This window comes from Hyla sarda, chromosome 1, assembly GCF_029499605.1.
Source record: "Hyla sarda isolate aHylSar1 chromosome 1, aHylSar1.hap1, whole genome shotgun sequence".
NCBI classification, from domain to species: domain Eukaryota; kingdom Metazoa; phylum Chordata; class Amphibia; order Anura; family Hylidae; genus Hyla; species Hyla sarda.
The window spans coordinates 107,455,234-107,477,214 of record NC_079189.1 but is presented as its reverse complement, the minus strand read 5'-3'; the positions used below and the strand labels follow the sequence as shown (position 1 = coordinate 107,477,214).

At 40.0% G+C, this 21,981-nt stretch overlaps 1 protein-coding gene across 1 annotated transcript in view; it reads left to right on the top strand.

The window, feature by feature from the left end:
- Positions 1-21,981, top strand: part of LOC130302245 (cytochrome P450 4V2-like) — a 70,752-nt gene that overhangs the window by 22,392 nt on the left and 26,379 nt on the right. Inside the window, exons 3-6 of the mRNA XM_056551688.1 lie at positions 7,956-8,041; positions 15,784-15,974; positions 16,358-16,427; positions 20,605-20,731. Coding sequence (XP_056407663.1) covers positions 7,956-8,041; positions 15,784-15,974; positions 16,358-16,427; positions 20,605-20,731 — 474 coding nt within the window. The remainder of the gene's footprint in view (positions 1-7,955; positions 8,042-15,783; positions 15,975-16,357; positions 16,428-20,604; positions 20,732-21,981) is intronic.

Sequence of the window (21,981 nt, the reverse complement as noted above, 5' to 3'; positions counted from 1 at the left end):
GGGGGGGGGCATCATAATGAAGTGCTCCGTCTTCTAGGCAGCCTTAATCTGGCCCTGACCAGGTGTTTCAAGTTTTACCACGATATATATTGTATTATCCACCATGTTTTGCACTACTGATGGTAATACACGTAATTGCCCAGCAGACGTTACGTCCTACCATAGCTGCTGCTACCCAGCAGACAAAGTCCCGTAACTCAGTAGAGGCCTCCGCCGGACAAAGTCCTGATACCCTCTACAGACACAATCCCCTCCAGACACAATCCCGGTAAGCAGGCCCATTATGTTATTTAAATTCCTGATTACCCACCGCCATGTTTTCACACTATAATCAGTAAGTAATCCCCTTCATACCTGCCAAACATAAATTCCAATATGTTTAATATCTGCCATCCTAAGTTCTGGTATAACTGCTACACCCTCACATTCATAACTATTGTGCACTGGGACTCCTCCCTAATAATGCCATACCTTAAAAGAAAACTGTCATATGCTTTCTCCCGCACTATCAACAGGTACCGATGGATAGTGCGGGAGATGCTGAACATTTTGAGTCCTACCTTGCCAGGATGCGCTGCGTCGTTCGCCCGTTATAGCAGTTTTTCTGTATATTTAAATTAGCTGCTAACTGGCATGGGCGGGGTTACTTCCTTCATCTGGCACTGTGATGTAACCGCCGCCTGGCCCGCAGCACCGCCCGGCTAATGAATATTCATATAATGTCTTACATTCCCCTTCTCATCCCGGCCAATAATGCGCATGTGCGGGATTTCCTACTATACCCGGAAGCGGTGCTCAGCGCTGCTTCATTACTCTGGAGCAGCGCTGGAGTAAGGTTGTAGGCAAGTTCATGCCTACCATCTATTAGCAATATAATGAAGCAGCACTGAAGACCGCTTCCGGGTATAGTAGGAAATCCCGCACATGCGCATTATTGGCCGGGATGAGAAGGTGGGTATAAGATATTATATGAATATTCATTAGCCGGGCGGTGCTGTGGGATGGGCGGCGGTTACGTCACAGAGCCAAATGAAGGCAGTAACCCCGCCCATGCCAGTTAGCAGCTAATTGAAATATTCAGAAAAACTTCTATAATGGGCGAACCGCGTAGTGCATCCGGGCAAGGTAGGACTCAAAATGTTCAGCGTCTCCCGCACTATCCATCGGTACCTTTGGATAGTGCGGGAGAAAAAATATGACACTTTTCCTTTAACTACCTCCCCTTCGACTGCTCATTCATTCCTTAATTTCCCATCAAAGCATGGATACCAAGCACATTACACCCACATGAATATTAGTTACAGGCACTCATCACAAGCATACACAGCATCCCAAACAAGGGCTTTTTCTTAACCCATTGAGTTACATAGAGACAACCGACATGGACTAGCAGGAATACACATTTGCAAGCAATAGCCTTGCCTGCAGACTTTATGCAGTTCCTGGCCATCCATATTGGGATTTCTTATTGATCGCCCCTATAAACGCAATTGGGATCCCAGACCTTGAGCCAGCAAATGTTATAGTAATATTCCCGGCATCTTCATTTTTGTCTGTGAGCAATTGTCGTGCAATCACCAAAGTCACTCATATAAAACAAAAAGACAAAAGCTACATATTGGTAGGGATGCTCATTCTCTCTCTCTCTCTGCACCAAAAACCTTTATTCTTCTAGTCACATGGCACCAGGACAACTCCTCATACATTCCAATGTTTGATTTTAACCAATGGGAGGATATGTTTAGGCATTCATTAAAAGTTGATAAAGTCCAAAAGAAGAATGTGAATATCCGGCAATACTAGTCTTAGAGACCGCAATTGGTGGTGTCAATAGGGCAGTCAAGAGGTGTACCGAGAGTTTTGTATGCTGTGATTCTCCAAATGGTGGTGCAGTTATCCAATAAGAAATAGCAGATATATACTGTATGTAGAAGCAGAATGGAAAACGCACTCACCAATACCTTGCTGGGATGAATCAATTCTTTATTGCACAGGGAGCTGGAGATGGATCCAGGCAGGGGACAGCAACTAGTTTCACGCACGCGAAAATATAACGCGAATATTACGAATATGCAAATTTAGCGAATATATGACGAATATTCGTCCATATATTCGCAAAATATTGCAAATTTGAATATGGCCTATGCTGCTCAACACTAGTGTTAAACTCAAAAATAGATAAAGAAAGCAGATATGTATTTTTGGTATTACTATGGGAGGGGAGAAGGTTGCTGTTCGCTTTCGTCTATGTGCCACCCCCCTTTTCATTAGGTGTATTTAAGGAATTATGTCAATTTGCCAATGATAAAGGAGGTATCCCAATTATGGTGATGGGAGATGTTAATGCAGTAATGGATGAAGGGAGAGATAGATTAAGGATAGGGAGAAAAAATCTGAGCGGAGGAATGACAGGATTGAAAAGAATGATGGAGGAATTAGGATGGGTGGATTACTGGAGAAAGAGAAACCCAGAATTGAGAGAATACTCATGCTACAATAAATCTAAGAAAACATTATTCCGTATAGATATGATAATTGGCAACAAGGAAATCATCCCATGGATTGAGGGTATAAAATATGAACCTCGGAGTATTTCCGATCAAGCACCGCTAATGCTTTTAATGGTAAATAGAAGAATACGTCAGACAAATATGAGAATAGATCCATTTTGGAAAGAAGTATGGGGGAGGATAGTGAGGTATGGGACAAAATAAAAACATACTTTGAGATTAATGATGGAACAGCTTCAGAAGGGATGGTTTGGGATGCATTTAAGGTGGTACTGCGAGGTATCTGTATGGAGAAAACTGTAAGAATGAAGAAAAAACTGAAGATAGAGGAAGAAGAGAGAAGAAGGGAAGTACAGGAGGAAAAACAGGACTGGAAAAAGATAGAAGAAAATGGGAAGAAGCATTAGGGAGGTATAAAGAATTTTTGACAGAAAGAGCAAAGAAAACACTGTTCCAGTTAGAACAGAAGAGATATCTAGAAGGAGGGAAGCCAGGGAGGTGGCTGGCCAAATTTATAGAAGAAGGAAAAGGAAAAACATCAATAGCAGCTGTCAAAGATAAAGGGGAGCGGATTGTAAGATAACAGGAAGAAATCACAAAAGTCTTTTTAGATTTCAACAAGGAGTTGTATACCTCACAAATAAAAATAGAACAAGAAGACATACAAAAATATGTGGATGAATGTCAACTACCAAAACTAACAAAGAAAGCTGGGGAAATGTTGGAAGGTGAGATCACAGAAAGGGAAGTATGGAAGGTGGTAAAAGAAGCACCCAGTTCAAAAGCTCCAGGTCTGGATGGGATACCATTCGAGTTGTATAAAAAGTATGCGCATATTTTATTTCTCAGATTAGTGAAGCTGTTCAGAGATATCTTAAAGAGAGGAAGGCTACCCCCTTCGATGAAGGAGGCAGTAATAACGCTTAAACTGGGGAAAAACTAATGTGAGCCCGATGCGAATAGGCCAATGCTGAACACCCATATGAAGATATTGGCAAAGACTCTAGCAGCGAGATTGGCAAAGGTAATACCTTTATTAGTATCAAAAGACCAGTGTGGATTTATGAGTGAAAGAACTACGGTGAATAATGTGAGAAGATTGTTTGGAAATTTGCAAATGGAAGGAGGGGGGGGGGGGGGGACTGCTCCATCCTGTCATTGGACGCTGTCAAGGCCTTTGACAGGGTGGAGTGGTCCTACCTCTTAACTGTAATGAGGGGATATGGATTTGGAAAATAATTTATGAAATTAATGGGAATTTTGTATGATTCTCCCAGGGCAATGGTCTTGGTAAATGGTGTCCAGGCGGAAGGATTTCAGCTGACTAGAGAAGCCAGATAAGGCTGTCCTCTGTCCCCCCCATATTTTTGCCCTATATATTGAGCCATTGGCAGTAAGAATTAGAAATATGAAGGAGATGGAGGGGTTAGGATGTCGGGGGAGAGAGGACAGAATATCACTCTTTGCAGACGATGTTTTGTTGTATATTCGGAATATGCAACAGGTATTTGAAGGGATTATAAAGGAAATAAATTTGGGAATAAATTGGGATTGAGTATAAACTGGAATAAAACTGTATTGATGACATTAGACGAACAAATATCCCATGGGAGATTAAAGGGGTACTCCGCTGCCCTGTTTCAGAAGCTCCGCTCCCCAGCGTCTGGAAGTTTATTGTTCTGAACGCTGTGTGCGGGCTTCCATGTTTAAGGCCGCCCCTCCTGACCTCACGCCCGCCCCCTTTGTGATGTTACGCCCGCCCCCTCAGCGAAAGTCTATGCGAAGGGGGCGCGATGGCCGTCTATGGGAAGGGGGCGGGCGTGACGTCAGGAGGGGCAGCCCTGAACACGAAAGCCCGCACACAGCGTCCGGAACAATAAACTTCCGGAACAATAAACTTCCGGATGCTGGGGAGCGGAGTTTCCAACACAGGGCCGCAGAGTACCCCTTTAAAGATAGTAGGAGAAGGAGAAACGTTTAAATACTTTGGCATAAATGTTGGAAGGCAAATTTTTAAATATCCAGAATTAAATGTGTGGCCCAATCTTAGAAAGATAAAGACAAAAATAAAAAAAATGGAAAGGTTTACCACATAGCATGGTGGATAGGATTAGTTTAAAGATGGTAATTCTGCCCCAGCTCCTGTTTGTGCTGAACAATAGTCCGGTATGGTTAGGAGAAAGAATATTTAAGGAAATGAAAACCATGAAAAGAGAATTGGTATGGAAGGGGAAAAAACAAGAATGAAATTAGGACACTTATGTAGAGAAATGAGGAATGAAGGATTAGCGGTTCCAGACTTCAGATTATATTACAAAGCGGCACAGTTGAAGTATATAAAAAATTGGAAGGAAATAGATTCCTTCGTCAATATGGTAAAAGAAAAGAAGGAGGTGTGCGAGAATATGGGAGAATTCCTAGAATCTAAGTTGGGTGGGAGGGAACCAAAAGCAGAGATGGTGGATAAGGCATGGGCACAAATGAAGAAAGTAATGAAGGTGGAAGGTTCTTTAGATTGCACAAGGTTATTTAATAATATGAAATTTAAGGAATTTGAGGAGCAGGAGTGGAGATTTTGGGATAGATATAATTTGAAATATGTTGCATAATTTTTGGAAGTAGAGAAACTTAGATTATTCGAGGACCTGAGTGCACAATGTGAAATTCCCAATAGTATGATGTCACTATTTAGAAATGCACAGTTAAGGGAGGCAGTGAAAAAAATAGATCAGAAAGAGGAGTTAAGAGTTTGTGAGTGTTTGATAATGAAGATTTCAAGGGGAGACACAAATAAATAAATAATCTCGAATATATATTAAATAATGGTGGACGTTAAAAACCAGGGAGTGAGGCACTTTAGTATAAAGGTGTGGTAAAAAGATACAGGACAAGTAACAGATAGGGAATGGAGGGTGATTTGGGAAGAGAACCTGAATATTATTAAACATATTTCATATAGGATAACAAAATTCTTTATACACAGATTATATTATACAGCACAGTTTTGGGGAAAAATAGATAAATCCCAAAAATATAAGTGTCCAAGATGTGAGAGGGAAGGAGCAGAGTTTTTCCCCATATACTATGAGTGTCCTGCGATTAAGGTATTCTGAGGATGCCGATATTAAAATGAATGCCTCCTATTGGCATTTAATATCGGCATCCTCAGCGGCACAATAAATATTGGCATTTTCTAGCAGTGTAACAGTGTTCTGCTGTGACTGAGAGGCGCGGTAGCGCTGTCAGCAGCGGCACACGGATAAACTGCTGATCGGTTTAAGTAGTGATAAGCAAACTTGCACTTAAGTGCACGTATTCAGGTTGGCCGGATTGTTAATCCATAACCCCCCCCATTTCTTCACTGCACATACCACAAGCACGTTAAGTTCTTCTTTTATATAAAGAATGAATAAAAGCTACGTTTTAATAAGACTGTAGGCAGTCTCTAGTTTAGGGCAGTCCTGAGGGGCCTGTCCCTAAAATTGTGATTTATATATTATTTGCCCTGAGACTCCTAGGGGACCAATTTGGTGTTGTTGATTTATGACTGTATACTTGTAAAGGGAGGTGCTCTGTCAGACCAGGATCAGATGTAATTGCAGAATGAGGGGGGGTCATTAAAAAATGTTCTTTCTCTTTTTTCCTCCATCTTCTTTTCTGCCCTCCTTTTTTTCCAGATGATTTCTCCACCTCCCTCTAACTCTGGGCTTCTCTTTTCCCCATGATGGAATGGAACATGAGCGAATGAGGACTCTACCACTGGAGCAAATGAGTGAATAAAAGAATGAGTGATTTTCTTATCATTAACAAAATAAACTAATAATAAAAAAAAAAAATTGGAAAATAGTTGTTAAAAATAACCCCGAAATGGTTGATCCTTGAGGGTGTGTAATAAACACATCAGCAATGGCGCATGATAGTCAGGGAAGAGTGGGGCGCGAAGGCGCAACACTCCCCGTTGGCGAGGGGAGAAAGGTGATAGGTAGGGAAAAGAAAATGAAAAATAAATATATATAAAAAAAAAGGAAAGGGAAAAAAAAACCTTCTCTAATATTGATGGACCTAATGAAAAGGGAAAATTATTTTATGAAGCATTCTTTTTGTTATTGCCAAATTAAAATAAAAAATTTAGAAAAAAAGGGGGAAAAAATTCTGACACCAGTTGATTTGTTTTCCACCGGAGGACCACTTTAAGGATCTCTACCACCCATTGTCTGCATAGCATAACAATCCTTATCTAAGGAAATGTAGACTGCATATAGTGCACACCCAAAAAAAATTGATATAAAAAAAAGCTTTATTGAAAAACCACATAAGAAAGGAGACACAAACGCCTAAAAGCAATTAAAAGGCTCAAACAGAAGCCTGGCAACATCACTGGGGAAGGGGAAGTAGGCCCTCACCCTGTCTACACATAATATGAATATAAATAGTAATAGCTCCACAGAAATTTTTGTTGTTTAAAACAAGGTTGATGACAAACCCAAAAGTAATAATGGTCAAAGTAAATTCATGCAGTACAAAAATACAATATAAGAAACAATACAAAAAGGCAAGCAAACCACAGACGAAGGAGCAATGGTGGATGATAGGAGGGCTGGGAGACCGCAACCCCACGCGTTCCGTCACTCTCTTGGTGACTTCCTCAGGGGTGATATTGATGGAACTAATGAAAAGGGAAAATAATTTTATGAAGAATTCTTTTTGTTATTGCAAAATTAAAATAAAAAATGTAGAAAAAAAGGGGAAAAAAATTCTGACACCAGTTGATTTGTTTTCCACCGGAGGACCACTTTAAGGATCTCCACAACCCATTGTCTGCATAGCATAACATACACCATCCCTTACATGGCAATATATTCTGTGCGTTGTTCACAGAAAGAATAGACTTGTCTATTCTTTCTTTGTACAACAGAATTTGAATTTTTGTGCAGTAGAATTCCTTTAGGAATCTCTGTGCAGAATTCCAATTCAGAATTTAAAATGGAAATTCTGCCATATTAACATATCCTAACAGTTCATCTTGAGCATTTTTTTTGAGCTAAAGTTTCAGCAATTTGTTTCGTCACAAACTTTGCGAACTTACAGAAATTCGATTAGTCACGGCGGTTTCTGACTTTAGCCTGCATAAATTAGTTCAGCTTTAAGGTGCTCCGGTGGGCTGGAAAAGGTGGATACAGCCCTAGGAGAGAGTATCCTAGGACTGTATCCACTTTTTCCAGCCCACCGGGGCACCTGAAAGCTGAACTAATTTATGCAGGCTAAAGTAAGCCACCGCCGAGCCACGAGGTTCGTGACGAATCAAATTACTGTAAGTTTGCTCATCTCTAGCCAGAACCATGAAAGTTTTGCCCGTGCAGAGCTTGGGCTTGATTGCGGGGTTACCTACTTGTATTTGGGATATTACTCATCTCGTACTTTAATATTCTTATTAATATTTTATAGCCAGTATTAAGTACATCAAAGCATATGGACAAGGCATATCCATACAAGTTTCTCCATCCCTGGCTTGGCACAGGACTTCTTACCAGGTATTTTATAATATTTCTGAACTGAGTATACAGTATTTACAATTGTTCTATGGTTCTACAAGTACTTGAATATTTCAAATAAATTTAAATCACATATATACATATATATATATATATATATATATATATATATATATATATATATATATAGTAAATTTGAGTAGCCGTATTAGTCCAGTGATGCAGTTGCAAATCAAAAAATGTTGCAGTATCTTGTAAAGAGAAGTCCATTTTGAGTTTGATAGATGGATTGAATGTGTTAGGCTAAGTCTCCACTTGGTTTTTTGCACTGCGTTTTTAGGGATTAAAAAAACGCCTGAAAAATCGCCAGTGCAAGTGACGTCATCATGCGTTTTTTTCTGGTGTTTTTTCCAGCGTTTTTTTTATTTGTGTGGAAATTGCACCTTGGTGGGTTTTTTTTTGGTACCCAAAATTTCTTGGGTACCAAAAAAAAAAGGATGCAGCAGTGATTTTTATTAAACGCAATGTATATATTTTATAACCCATTTTTTTTATTATTTTTTAATAAAGTGTGTGTTTCACTTTTTTTTAAATAAATTTTTAAAAATTTTTATGAAGTTCTACTACTCCCAGCATGGAACAGACTGTTCCATGCTGGGAGTGATAGTACCTGTACTATAGACATATATCGTCCATAATATAGCAGAGAAGCGAGCGGGTCTATACAGCGCTCGCCTCTCTGCACTATACTCTGGCCACTGATGTCAACAGAAATTCATATTTCCCACCCAGAGCTGTGATTGGCCGGATGGTTTCAGCCAATCACAGCTCTGAGGAAAAGATGAATGAATGAGTGGCCGGCCCGGAGTATAGTGCAGAGCAGGGATGCGAGCGATGTATACAGCCGCTCCATCTCTGCTATAGACAGGACGATCACAGAGGGTGTCAGTAGTGACATCCACTGTGAGGTGTCCTTAACCCTTTAACAACGCAGGACGTATATTTACGTCCTGCGCCGGCTGCCGCGATATGAAGCGGGGTCGCGCTGCGACCCCGCATCAGATCGCGTCGGTCCCGGCGCTCATCAACGGTCGGGACCCGCGGCTAATACTACACATCGCCGCTCGCGGCGATGTGTGGTATTAACCCTTTAGAAGCGGCGGTCAAAGCTGACCGCCGCTTCTAAAGCAAAAGTGAAAGTATCCCGGCTAGTCAGTCGGGCTATTCGGGACCGCCGCTGTGAAATCGCGGTGTCCCGAACAGCTTGCAGGACACTGGGGGGGCCCTTAGCTGCCTCCTCTGTGTCCGATCGGCGAATGACTGCTCCGTGCCTGAGATCCAGGCAGGAGCAGTCAAGCGCCGATAACGCTGATCACAGGCGTGTTAATACAGACAGTGATCAGCATAGCAGATCAGTGTGTGCAGTGTTATAGGTCCCTATGGGACCTATAACACTGCAGATAAAATGTAAAAAAAAAAAAGTGTTAATAAAGGTCATTTAACCCCTTCCCTAATAAAAGTTTGAATCACCCCCCTTTTCCCATTAAAAAATAAAACAGTGTAAATAAAAATAAAAATAAACATATGTGGCATCGCCACATGCGTAAATGTCCGAACTATAAAATTATATTGTTAATTAAACCGCACAGTCAATGGCGTATGCGGAAAAAAATTCCAAAGTCCCAAAAAGCGTATTTTGGTCACTTTTTATACCATTAAAAATGAATAAAAAGTGATCAAAAAGTCTGATCAAAACAAAAATCATACCGATAAAAACTTCAGATCACGGCGCAAAAAATGAGCCCTCATAGCGCCCTGTATGTGGAAAATTTAAAAAGTTATAGGGGTCAGAAGAGGACATTTTTAAACGTAAACATTTTCCTGCATGTAGTTATGATTTTTTCCAGAAGTACGACAAAATCAAACCTATATAAGTAGGGTATCATTTTAACCGTATGGACCTACAGAATAATGGTAAGGTGTCATTTTTATGGAAATATGCTCTGCGTAGAAACGGAAGCCCCCAAAAGTTACAAAATGGCGTTTTTTCTTCGATTTTGTCGTACAATTATATATTTTTCCGTATTGTCGTGAATTTTTGGGTAAAATGATTGATGTCACTGCAAAGTAGAATTGGTGACGCAAAAAATAAGCCATAATATGGATTTTTTGGTGGAAAATTTAAAGGGTTATGATTTTTAAAAGGTAAGGAGGAAAAAACGAAAGTGCAAAAACAGAAAAACCCTGAGTCCTTAAGGGGTTAAGCAGGCACTACTACTCCCAACATGGAGCACACTCTGCTCCATGCTGGGAGCTGTAGTACCTGCATTAATAGACAGATCACAGCAAGTGTAACTTCTGACACCCGGTTCGATCTGTCTATTAATGCAGGTACTACAGCTCCCAGCATGGAGCAGAGTGTGCTCCATGTTGGGAGTAGTAGTAGCTGCAGTTATGGAAGGATCACAGCGGGTATCACTCCTGACACCCGCTGTGATCCTCCTGTATAATGTATAGATGCAGCGGCTGCTCTCCATGGTCCCCTGCATGGCCGTATCTATACACATGTTTCTATTTCTCACAGAGAGCTGTGATTGGCTGGAACCATCTGGCCAATCACAGCCCTGCGGGAAATATGAATAAGTGTAAATATACGTCAGGGCAGGGGACCATAGAAGAGCGGCCGGCCGCATCTATACATTATACAGAAAGATCGCAGCGGGCGATCTGTCTATTAGTACAGGTAGTACTACTCCCATCATGGAACAGTGTGTTCCATGCTGGGAGTAGTAGTACTAACTAAAAAAAATGTAAAAAATGAAGCAAAAAAGTGAAAAACACACACAATACATTTTTATAATTGTCAGCTACATTTTTATTTTCATGCAAACATAAATTGATCCCTGTTTAAAAAGTATTAGTTATTTTTTTCAATAATATACATTTCGTTACATACAATTTTTTCCTTCACTACTGTATATTTTGGGAAAAAAAAATTTAATGGTACCCTACGAAATTTTATTATAAACAGCTATCTACATCACTTTTTTGGATCGCTAAAGTCCAAAAAAGATTAAAAACCGCCTGCAAAAACGCCAAAGTTAAAATCCACATAGCGTTTTTCTTGCCGTTTTCTCACTCCCATAGACTTCTATTGGAGCAAAACACCACGATTTTGACAAAAAACGCCAGTTTGAGGGAACTACAGCGTTTTTTTCAAAACGCCAAAGAGCGGAAAAAAATGCAGAAAAAGTGAAAAAACGCCAAAAGGAATAAAAAAAACGCCAAAGTGAAAAAACGCAAAGTGAAATTCGAAATTTGCGATTTCTCATTGACTTACAGCTAAGTAGATGTGTCCTTAAAAGGTTAAAGGGGTTGCATGGATATTTTTTCTATATTTAATGGTGCTCAAAGTGAGGTAAAAATCTAAAAAAAACATTGGCCCAGATTTATCAAACTATGTGAGAGAAAAACTAGAGTGATTTTCCCACAGCAACCAATCACAGCTGAGGTTTCACTTTACCAGAGCTCGTTAGCTGAGCTGTGATTGGTTGCTGTGGGGAAATCACTCCAGTTTTTCTCTCACATAGTTTGATAAATCTGGGCCAATGTTTTTCTTAGATTTTTACCTCACTTTGAGCACCATTAAATATAGAAAATATATCCATGCAACCCCTTTAACCTTTTAAGGACACATCTACTTTTGGCCTTTTGCTCAGAATTTCATGGTGTCCCTATTAGTATCAAAAAGTACAATCATTAGGAAAGGCTGCAAGAGAGGTTTGGCAGGACAAAATCTTTGCTCTCAGGGAAGAATAGGGCAAGACTAACGTTTACCATACACACAAAGGTAGACACAAGAGTTAAACATTGAGCCCAGGATAGAGAAGGCAAACACAGTGTTATAAAGACATGTTTGTTCTTGATTAAGAAGAAGAGCCTGATACTAGTAGTAACGCATATTAGTCTAAATGTTAAAATTTAGATGTCTCTTTACTGTGTCAAGGCAATTCACCATCATACAATTCACCATAAATTACTTAACGTCCTAACAGTAATGTAAGTTAAAGGGACTATCCAGAAGAAAAAAAAACTTTTTTATATATATCAACTGGCTCCAGAAAGTTAAACAGATTTGTAAATTACTTCTATTAAAAAATATTAATCCTTTCAGTACTTGTGAGTTGCTGAAGTTGAGTTGTTCTTTTCTGTCAAAGTGCTCTCTGATGTCTCTGGTGTCTCGGGAACTGCCCAGTTTAGAAGCAAATCCCCATAGCAAACCTCTTCTACTCTGTGCAGTTCCCAAGACAAGCAGAGATGTCAGCAGAGAGCACTGTTGCCAGACAGAAAACAACAACTCAACTTCAGCAGCTGATAATTATTGAAAGGATTAAGATTTTTTTTAATAGAAGTAATTTACAAATCTGTTTAACTTTCTGGAGCCTGTTGATATAAAAAAAAAAGTTTTTTTCCTGGAATACCCCTTTAATGTATGAACCTAAAAGTCAATGGATAAAACTCCTCATAGTTTCATTTTATTGCTGCTATTGTATTATGTAACATTTTTAGAAAGATGATTTTAAAAAAGGGCTAAAAAACTCAAATACAAAAAGAAAGCTGCAAAAAAAGGTCAGAATAATATTGTATGTAAAATAGTGTGTGAGCCAAATACTTCCTTAATTGAGTGTACACAGATTTTGCCATCTTGGGGCGAAGCAATTATTATTGTCACACTCAGTACAGGCTAGCACCTACCTGCAGGTTTCTAAAAAGGAAGCAACAGTTTGTCTATTAGAAAATTATTTTCTCAGGCGTTTTCTCTGGGTACTTGACTAAGGCTGGGTTCACATATATCAGGCGTCCAGCATAGTTTCACTCTGGCGTACACCGGAAGGAAACTGATGCTAGAACTGATACCATTCATTTGAATGGGACCGTTCACAATCATCCAGCGTCTCCATTTTGAACCCGGATGGTTGGACACAATGGACGGCACCCGACAGCTTGCTGCGTTCCCCTGTCCGGCGTCCAGAAAAAATGGATGCCGGATGTCAGAAAACTAATGACAACTGATGCATGTTGTCATCAGTTATGGCATCAGTTACCTCAAGATCTAGGCTGAGTTCACCTATGCCGAACGCTGGACATATATGAACCCAGCCTTACTCACTAACATGGTATAGAGGATACATGGATGTATGTATATGTGTATGAAAGAAGACAATGAGAATATGAGCCCCAATGACACTGTGGACAGAAAAAAAGATAACAATCTCTGTACTGTGCTATCAAACATGTTGGTGCTATATAAATAATAGGGCATAAGTAAATTACAAATTAGTAGTTTCTAAGATTAACTAAGACCAGTGCCAGCCTCTCAACAAATCTCAGAGCTGGTGTAGATCTCATATATGACTTATGCCTGTTAACAGGAGTAAATTGTAGTAAATTCAGTTAATGGGGAGGCCACGCCTCTGTATGAGGCCTGTCCCTATTAAGTACATTTTTAGCCACTTGTAAAAGGGGTACTTCGCCCCAAGACACTTCGCCCCAAGATACTTATCCCCTATCCATAGGCTGCTGGGACCGGCGCCGCAGTGTTCATGAACAAGGAAGCTTAGAGATTCTGTGTTTGTGATGTTACACCATGCCCCCACCCTTCATTTATATAGGAGGGAGCGTGACGGTTAGTACATAGCCATCACGCCTCCTCCCATAGACATGAATGGAGGGGGCATAATTGCTGTGGTCGCCTGTCATCCGACAAGGAGTGGCGATCGATCTGTGCCCTGGATGACCAGGGTGCTGCGGCAGAGATCGTGGGGCTGGGGTCCCAGCAGCTGGACCCCCCACCCCGAAATCAGGCCCCTTATGATTATTATTATTTTTTATTATTATTAAACATTTTTGCAATGCTTTACATAACACAAAATTAGGGAAACACATTGTAACAATGAGAGCTTAGCATGTCTGATATATTGGGTATTAGTATGAAAAAGGAAATATTTAAAGTTACTAAGTGCTTCTATTGCTCAGTAAGTTAGACTCTACTCAATTTATATTTACAATTTATAGGATTACATGAATGACACTGTTAATCTGCCATAACATGTTAAATCATCTATACAACTACTAGAGCACAATGAGGTTATTTTACAGCACTATTTCCATGCTATTAAAATAAACAAGTCTTGAAGAGGTCAATGTTCATATGTTCAAGGTTGGACAGTAATTTCAGTTTTATTAGTGGACTGCAATGGTTCAACAAGGCTAACACACCTACAACAAGCCAGAAATAGGCATTAGGTCATTATAGTGTAACAGGTATTGAGAAAAAGAATGAAAATCTGTTTCACTAAGTCCATCAATTTGTTTGCATTACTTTTGACTAGTAATATTTGTAATTTAAATGAATTATCATACCATTTAATGTTTATAGCCCATGTAGTGCTGACATGATAACAGATTACAGGGGAACCCTGTGTGTAGGTTGATCCTACAGATACGTGCTACTTTCCTACCTCTAACCCTTTGGGCCTGTACAGATTAGTGGGCCCTCTAGGCTGCTGGATTTGGAATTGGACTAAATCACAGAGAGGAGTTTGAGAGTTTTTCAATGACTGAAAGGATGATGGACAAGAGACACCAACTAGAGGTACCAAGGCAGACGATGGACATTGTAGTTGAACTGGTTAGATATGGTAGGCCGAAAATTGTGGCAGATGGCAGATACATTAGCACCTTTGAAAGCATCATGACCCAAATGGCCAAGTTGTTCAGGCACTGAGTAATGAAGGAAGGGTACTTAAAAAGCCTATGACAGGTAGGCATTGGATGGAGCAAAACAGGATTGATGCATTCTGACCCTTTAAGAAGTCAGACACAGAACTAGCACACAGACAGAGACAGAAAACCTAGGGTACAGGGGCAATGATGAGTGAGCAAAAAAAAAAAAAAAGACAAGTATCAGGGAAGGGCAAAGTGTCGAGCAAAGGAAGTGGGAACATATGAATAAGTGTTCCATAGGATACTGGAAATGGGGGACTGCAGCCTGTTAAACCTTCATTCTTCTTGTTAATTTACAGGGAATTAAAGACAGAGCAACAGATGAGTAATAACACAACACTAAAAATGAGACTACACTGGGTTTGTAGTCTGTTACCATGGAAACACATAGGAGCTGTGAACACAAAATAGTAGGAGATTTGCCATCAAGGTGATTTAGGCCAAGGGCTTATTTCAATATAATGCAATAATGATTTTTCTTTTTTAATTATAAAGCATAAATGTATTGGAAACACAGCTGCTCGTTCCATATTCATTACCTACAGTTCTCCAGGTGGTGTAGCCACTTATTCTGTATTTGTTTGTGAAAATAGAACTCCCTGTTCATACAGTATTTGGAACACATGTAAGTTTGTTTACTTTGCAGTATTCTGCAAATTGTGTGCCACCTTTAAAGCTTTACTATGATAAAAAATTGTCTTGATTGGTCGGGCTCTCAGGAATTATTTCCCACCCATTGCTAGACATAGCCGGTGAAACTCTTTACTCCCTGGCTCTGTGCTCATTGCAAGAGACAGGTTTTATTATAATCTATGAAGCCTGTCACCTGCAAAATGACACATTGAGCGCCAACTCAGAGATTGAGACCCTGATCGATCAAATTAAAACTTTTGACATGTCTGCAATTTTTTTGTACTGCCACATTATATGAAGTAAAATGACAAAAGTCTGTCCAGTATAAATGTGTAATCTGATATTTACTCAAATTACTCCAGCACAGGTAAAAAATGGCATTCACGAAGGAAAATGATAACTCCAACTTTTCACTTTGCGATCCTTTCTGAATTTTTGGAAGTCATGAATGAGCAGTCAACAGTATTGGTGGAAAAATTCAGGGGAAAAGTGAACAAAGCAGCTTTCAATTGCTTTATGGATGTAACCCTGTGTGCTTTAGACATAATATCTGGTAGGTTTAACAGTATGTATCATGTCAAATAATCTCTCTCTCTCTGTTAAGGTATAAAAGAAAACTCTACCTTTGGAATGCATAGTGTTTGCAAAATTTAGCCAAGGATTTGTGGCCGAGCTGCTCATATGCCACATCCTTGCTCACCCTCATCTCCTAGCTCCTACTTAACTGATGTACATGAGTCATGTAGGAGTAGGGAGATGAGGATGAGCGAGAATATATGCCAGGCTGTGGCACTTGAGCAGTTTAGCCCAGCATTCTTGACACTTGGCTAAGAAATATAATAGAGATTTAGAGATGCAGCTCTTAACTGCAAAAACTGCTGACATATTTCCTTTCAGTTTTTTATATGAAGTATTTTGTTGTTGTTTGTTCTCTAGAAACTGCTATGGGAAAGAAATTGCACGCCCAGAGTAACAGCAGTTCTGAGTATATACAAGCAATTTATAAGTAAGGATCTACTTTTTGTTCCTACAATATTTAAGAAATATTTAAAGAATAATTAAATGAGCTTTAAGACATTTTCTTTCATTCTCCATGAAAAATAAAGCTCAATGAACATCTAAATCACTATGTGATGGCGCCCTAGTGCTTCTGACTAGGGTACAGGGTGTATGGATTCTGTTGGTGTTTCGGGATGGTTAGATGTATCACTTTGTGATACCAGGGCACCGTTAACCTACACGGTCCAAGGATAAGATAGCTTCTCCTGGGCCAGACACGGGATAATAAATACACTGATGCCAGGTTACGGATAACTGTCTTCACTGAGGCAGGAGTAGTTGTTACAATCCTCACAGAGCACATTAGAGTAGAGGAGATGCAGAGTAACCCTGGGAGCCCTGTAGACTTGCTGTGACTTGTAGTACTGTACACCGCCTTGGTTTTACTTGTTGCAGGCTTGGGACTTTAGACTTAATGGTCTTAGTGGTTGCTTGCTTAAAGGTTTTCTTTAGGCTTCCCTTGAATCACCTCACACTCCTGCTGTCTCTCCTCTACACTGCAGCTCACACTGAGCTCTGCAAACTCTCCTAAACTGAATAATTCCTCCCCCCTTACACTATATATGGCCAAGCTAGGGGGGCTCCCATTGGACAATAAGGGTCACATGGGTACTCCGCATGATACCTCCCTACAGATATCCTGTACATTTGTTAAAGATACAGTGCAAAACAATATAAATTAACAGACATAGGCTAAAATAAATATGAAAGCATCACCTGAGCAGCAGGGCTAGCGCAGGAACCTGTAGCAATGTTTACCTGACAGGACCCATTCTGGTACTGGGACACCACAACTATTTATATCTATATTGACATGTAAACACATATAAATATTGCTGTTAAAGCCAGGTAGCATGTAAACATTGATGTAGGTGTTGATTTATATTTACACTATGACCTTAACCTCTTAAGGACCCATGACGTATGCATACGTCATGAGTCCCGGACCTGCGATATAACGCGGGGTCACACGGTGACCCCGCATCATATCGCGGCGGGCCCGGCATCATAGTGAAGCCGGGACCCGCCTCTAATAGCGCGCGGCACTGATCGCTGTGCCGCGCGCTATTAACCCTTTAGCCGCGCGCTCAAAGCTGAGCCGCGCGGCTAAAAACGAAAGTAAAAGTGCCCGGCTAGCTCAGGGAGCTGTTCGGGATCGCCGCGGTATAATCGCGGCATCCCGAACAGCTGTAGCACAGGAGGAGGTCTTCTTACCTTCTCCTGTGCTGTCCGATCGCCGAATGAATGCTTCAAGCCTGAGATCCAGGCTTGAGCATTCAATCGCCGAAAACCCTGATTGATCCATTCCTATGGAGATGGATCAATCAGAGTAAAAGATCAGTTAATGCAATGTTATAGCCCCCTATAGGAGCTATAATATTGCATTAAAAAAGTGTAAAAAAATCATTAACCCTTTCAATTATCCTTTCCCCTAATAAAAGTTTGAATCACCCGGCATTTCCAAAAATAAAAAAAAACATTATGTAAATAATAATAAAAATAAACATATGTGGTATCGCCGCGTGTGGAAATGTCCGAATTATAAAAATATACTGCTTTTTAAACCGCTCGTTTAATGGCGTACGCGCGAAAAAATTCCAAAGTCCAAAATAGCGCATTTTTGATCACTTTTTATACCACAAAAAAGTGAATAAAAAGTGATCAAAAAGTCTGATCAGAACAATAATTGTACCGCTAAAAACTTCAGATGACGGCGCAAAAAATGAGTCCTCAAAGTGCCCTGAACACAGAAAAATAAAAAACTTATAGGGGGTCAAAAGATTACCATTTTAAACGTATAAATTTTCCTGCATGTATTCATGATTTTTTTCGGAAGTGATACAAATTCAAACCTATACAAGTAGGGTATCATTTTAACCGTATGGACCTACAGAATAAAGATAAGGTATCATTTTTGACAAAAAATGTACTGCGTAAAAACAGAAGCCCCCAAAACTTACAAAATGGTGTTTTTTCATCAATTTTGTCGCACATTGATTTTTTCCCGTTTCACCGTAGATTTTTGGGTAAAATGACTAATGTGATTACAAAGTAGAATTAGTGGCGCAAAAATTAAGCCATTATATATAATTTTAGGTGAAAATTTTTAAGAGTTATGATTTTTTAAAGTTAAGGAGGAAAAATTGAAAATTAAAAAACGGAAAAAGCCCGGGTCCTTAAGGGGTTAAGAAATAGCTAAATAAGTCCAGAGACAGAATTGATATGAAGTATTGATATATAGTGTTAGAGTTCTGTAGCAGAGGATCCACAGCTGTCAGGAATATAACCATTGACAGCAGAGTAAAATTCAGGTATGAAAAGTTGTCATGCAGAATTAAAAGACAATCTAGATTGCTTGCCTGAAAAAGTATTAAGCTCCTTTTTTAACCCCCCAGTTCTCTTAACGGGGTACCCTGTTGCTAGACATGTTATCCCCTATCCAAAGTATATCTGCCACGGCACCCCAGTCATCCAGTGCACGGAGCAAACTTTGCTCCATTCCGGGTGACTGGCGAACACAGCCGCCACGCCCCCTTCATTCATGTCTATGGGAGGAGGGGTTACGGCTATGTACTAGCGGTCATGCCCCCTCACATAGACATTAATGGAGGGGGCATGGCATAATGTCATGATCACCATGATCGAAAAGCCACAGCGCCGTTGAGGAGATCGCAGGGGGTCGCCACAGCCAGACCCCCCATGATCAGACATGCTATCTCCTATCCTTTGGATAGGGGATAACATGTCTAGCGGTGGAGTACTCCTTTAAGTCTGTTCTCAAGTGGTCCTTTATAGATCTTTTAGTTTCACTCTTTGTTTTCTCAAGTGAGAACCCATTAATAAAGTGGCATAACCTACTATGCAGTCACACAAATGTCTTGTTTAAAAAAATATATATATTAACATTCTGGTCCTCATTTACTATTGCAAATCTGACATGTTTTGTCGGGTTTTGCGCCAGATTCTGTCACATTGTGCCAGAAACTCTGTCTGCGCCAGATTTTGCATCAGAATTTGCGCCAGAATTGAAAAAACACAGACTAACTCTCCATTTTGCTAAGTGATTAACTCCCTCCCCCCAGTAGGCAGGTAGTACCCCCAGATTAACCCCCTCCCCCCAGTAGGCAGGTAGTACCCCCAGATTAACCCCCCCCCAGTAGGCAGGTAGTACCCCCAGATTAACCCCCTCCCCCCAGTAGGTAGGTTGTACCCCCAGATTAACCCCCTTCCCCAGTAGGCAGGTAGTACCCCCATATTAATCCTCTCCCCCCAGTAGGGAGGTAGTACCCCCAGATTAACCCCCTCCCCCCAGTAGGAAGGTAGTACCCCCAGATTAACCCCCTCCCCCAGTAGAAAGGTAGTACCCCAAGATTAACCCCCTCCCCCCAGTTGGCAGGTAGTACCCCTAGATTAGAGTACCGCTGCTGCAGAGAGGCTCTGCAGTTGCCAGGAATTCAGGGCAGAACCTTCCCCAGTCCCTAGATAAGGGCTTGCACAGCTACGCATGGACCCTGATATACAATGTATTGAAAACAAGTAATAGCCTAGAAAAGAAAGCAGACAGAAACCAGTTATGACCCTAAATTATAGCAATCTCAGACCATCATCTAACTTTTATATGATCCATCCACTCTGGTAATAACCTGAGCCACTAAATGACCAATTGTGTTCTTTCTATAAATATTAATATAAGTATCTTGTATATCTATACTAAACATGTAAATTTGAATGCCACAAGACAATATATTTTTTAGTTGTAATAAGATAACACTAAGTGAGTTTTGTAATTTATTTAAGGCTGTGTTCACACTAGAGGATGCATAAATCAAAATTATCACAGTGGATGCAAGTGACCTATTAGGGTTCATCTAAAATTCTTCATTATGGTGGCAAGATTCATACTTGCATGCTGTGAATGTCTTGCCATTAAAAGTGACAGAAATCCTAAGGCTTTGAATGATAGTGTGTGGAACGAGCTTTCCCAAATGGATACCAAAGCTAAAACTTTAAAACCTTAAAAAACTTTATTATGTCAATGAAATGTACTGGTTAAATGCAATATAGATATATGCTTCAAGACTGTGTGGTGATAATTTCAGCGGATTTTTATTGTTTTATCACAGGATGAGTGATATCATCCACCGTAGGCAGAAAATGCCCTGGTTATGGCCAGACTTTGTGTACTCAAAGCTGAAAGAAGGAAAGGAACATGATAAGAACCTGAACATTCTCCATTCATTTACTGACAGTGTAAGTTGATGTCTGCTATCTCATCATGAAAAAGAACATGTAAGGACATGTGCACGGATCACACAGAGTTCCTAAAAATTTGAAGTATGAATTTAAAGGAACTCTGTGTACCCTGTATGGTATATTCCTTAATGGGGTACTCCACTTGAAAACATTTTTTTTAAATCAACTGGTGCCAGAAAATTAAACAGATTTGTAAATTTCTTTCATTAAAAAATCTTAATCCTTCCAGTACTTAACAGTGGCTGTTATGATCCACAGGAAGTTCTTTTCTTTTTGAATTTCTTTTCTGCCTGACCACAGTGCTCTCTGCTGACACCTCTGTCCATTTTAGGAGCTGTCCAGAGCAGGAGAGGTTTTCTATGGGGATATACTCCAACTCTGGACAGTTCCTAAAATGGACAGAGATGCCAGCAGAGAGCACTGTGGTCAGGCAGAAAGGAAATTCAAAAAGAAAAGAACTTCCTGTGGATCATAACAGCAGCTGATAAGTACTGGAAGGATTAGGATTTTTCAATAGAAGTCATTTACAAATCTGTTTAACTTTCTGGCACCAGTGGATTAAAAAAAATGTTTTCCAGTGGAGTACCCCTTTAATAGGGCAGTATAGCTCTGTAAAAGACGTGATGGAACAGGGTATACAAATATAACGCAAGGCAGGTAATATTTTAGTGGCCACATCTATGCACCTAGTTCTTTAACCCCTTAACGACGCCGGGTGTACGTCCTAAGCACAACCACGAGCAACGGAGCAATGTTCGGGTCATGTGCGGCAGGTCCCGGCTGCTGACAGCAGCAAGGGACCTGCCGGTAATGGCGGACATCTGTGATCGCGTACTATTCGTACTATTAAAATAAAATGCTAATGATATCATACGGTGAACGGCGTGAAAATAAAAAAAAAGTCCAAAAATGGCTGCTTTTTTTTATAACATTTAATTCCCAAAAAATTTTATAATTTTTTTTTCTAAGTTTTATAAGCAAATATGGTATCAATAAAAAGTACAGATCATGGTGCAAAAAATGAGCCCTCATACCACCGCTTATATGGAAAAATGAAAAAATTATAGGTCTTCAAAATAGGGGGATTTTAAACATACTAATTTGGTTAAAAAGTTTGCAATTTTTTTAAATGCAACAGTAATAGAAAAGTATGTAATCATGTGTATCATTTAAATCATATTGACCTAAAGAATTATGAAAAAATGTAATTTTTACCGTAAATTGTACGGCGTGAAAACGAAACCTAC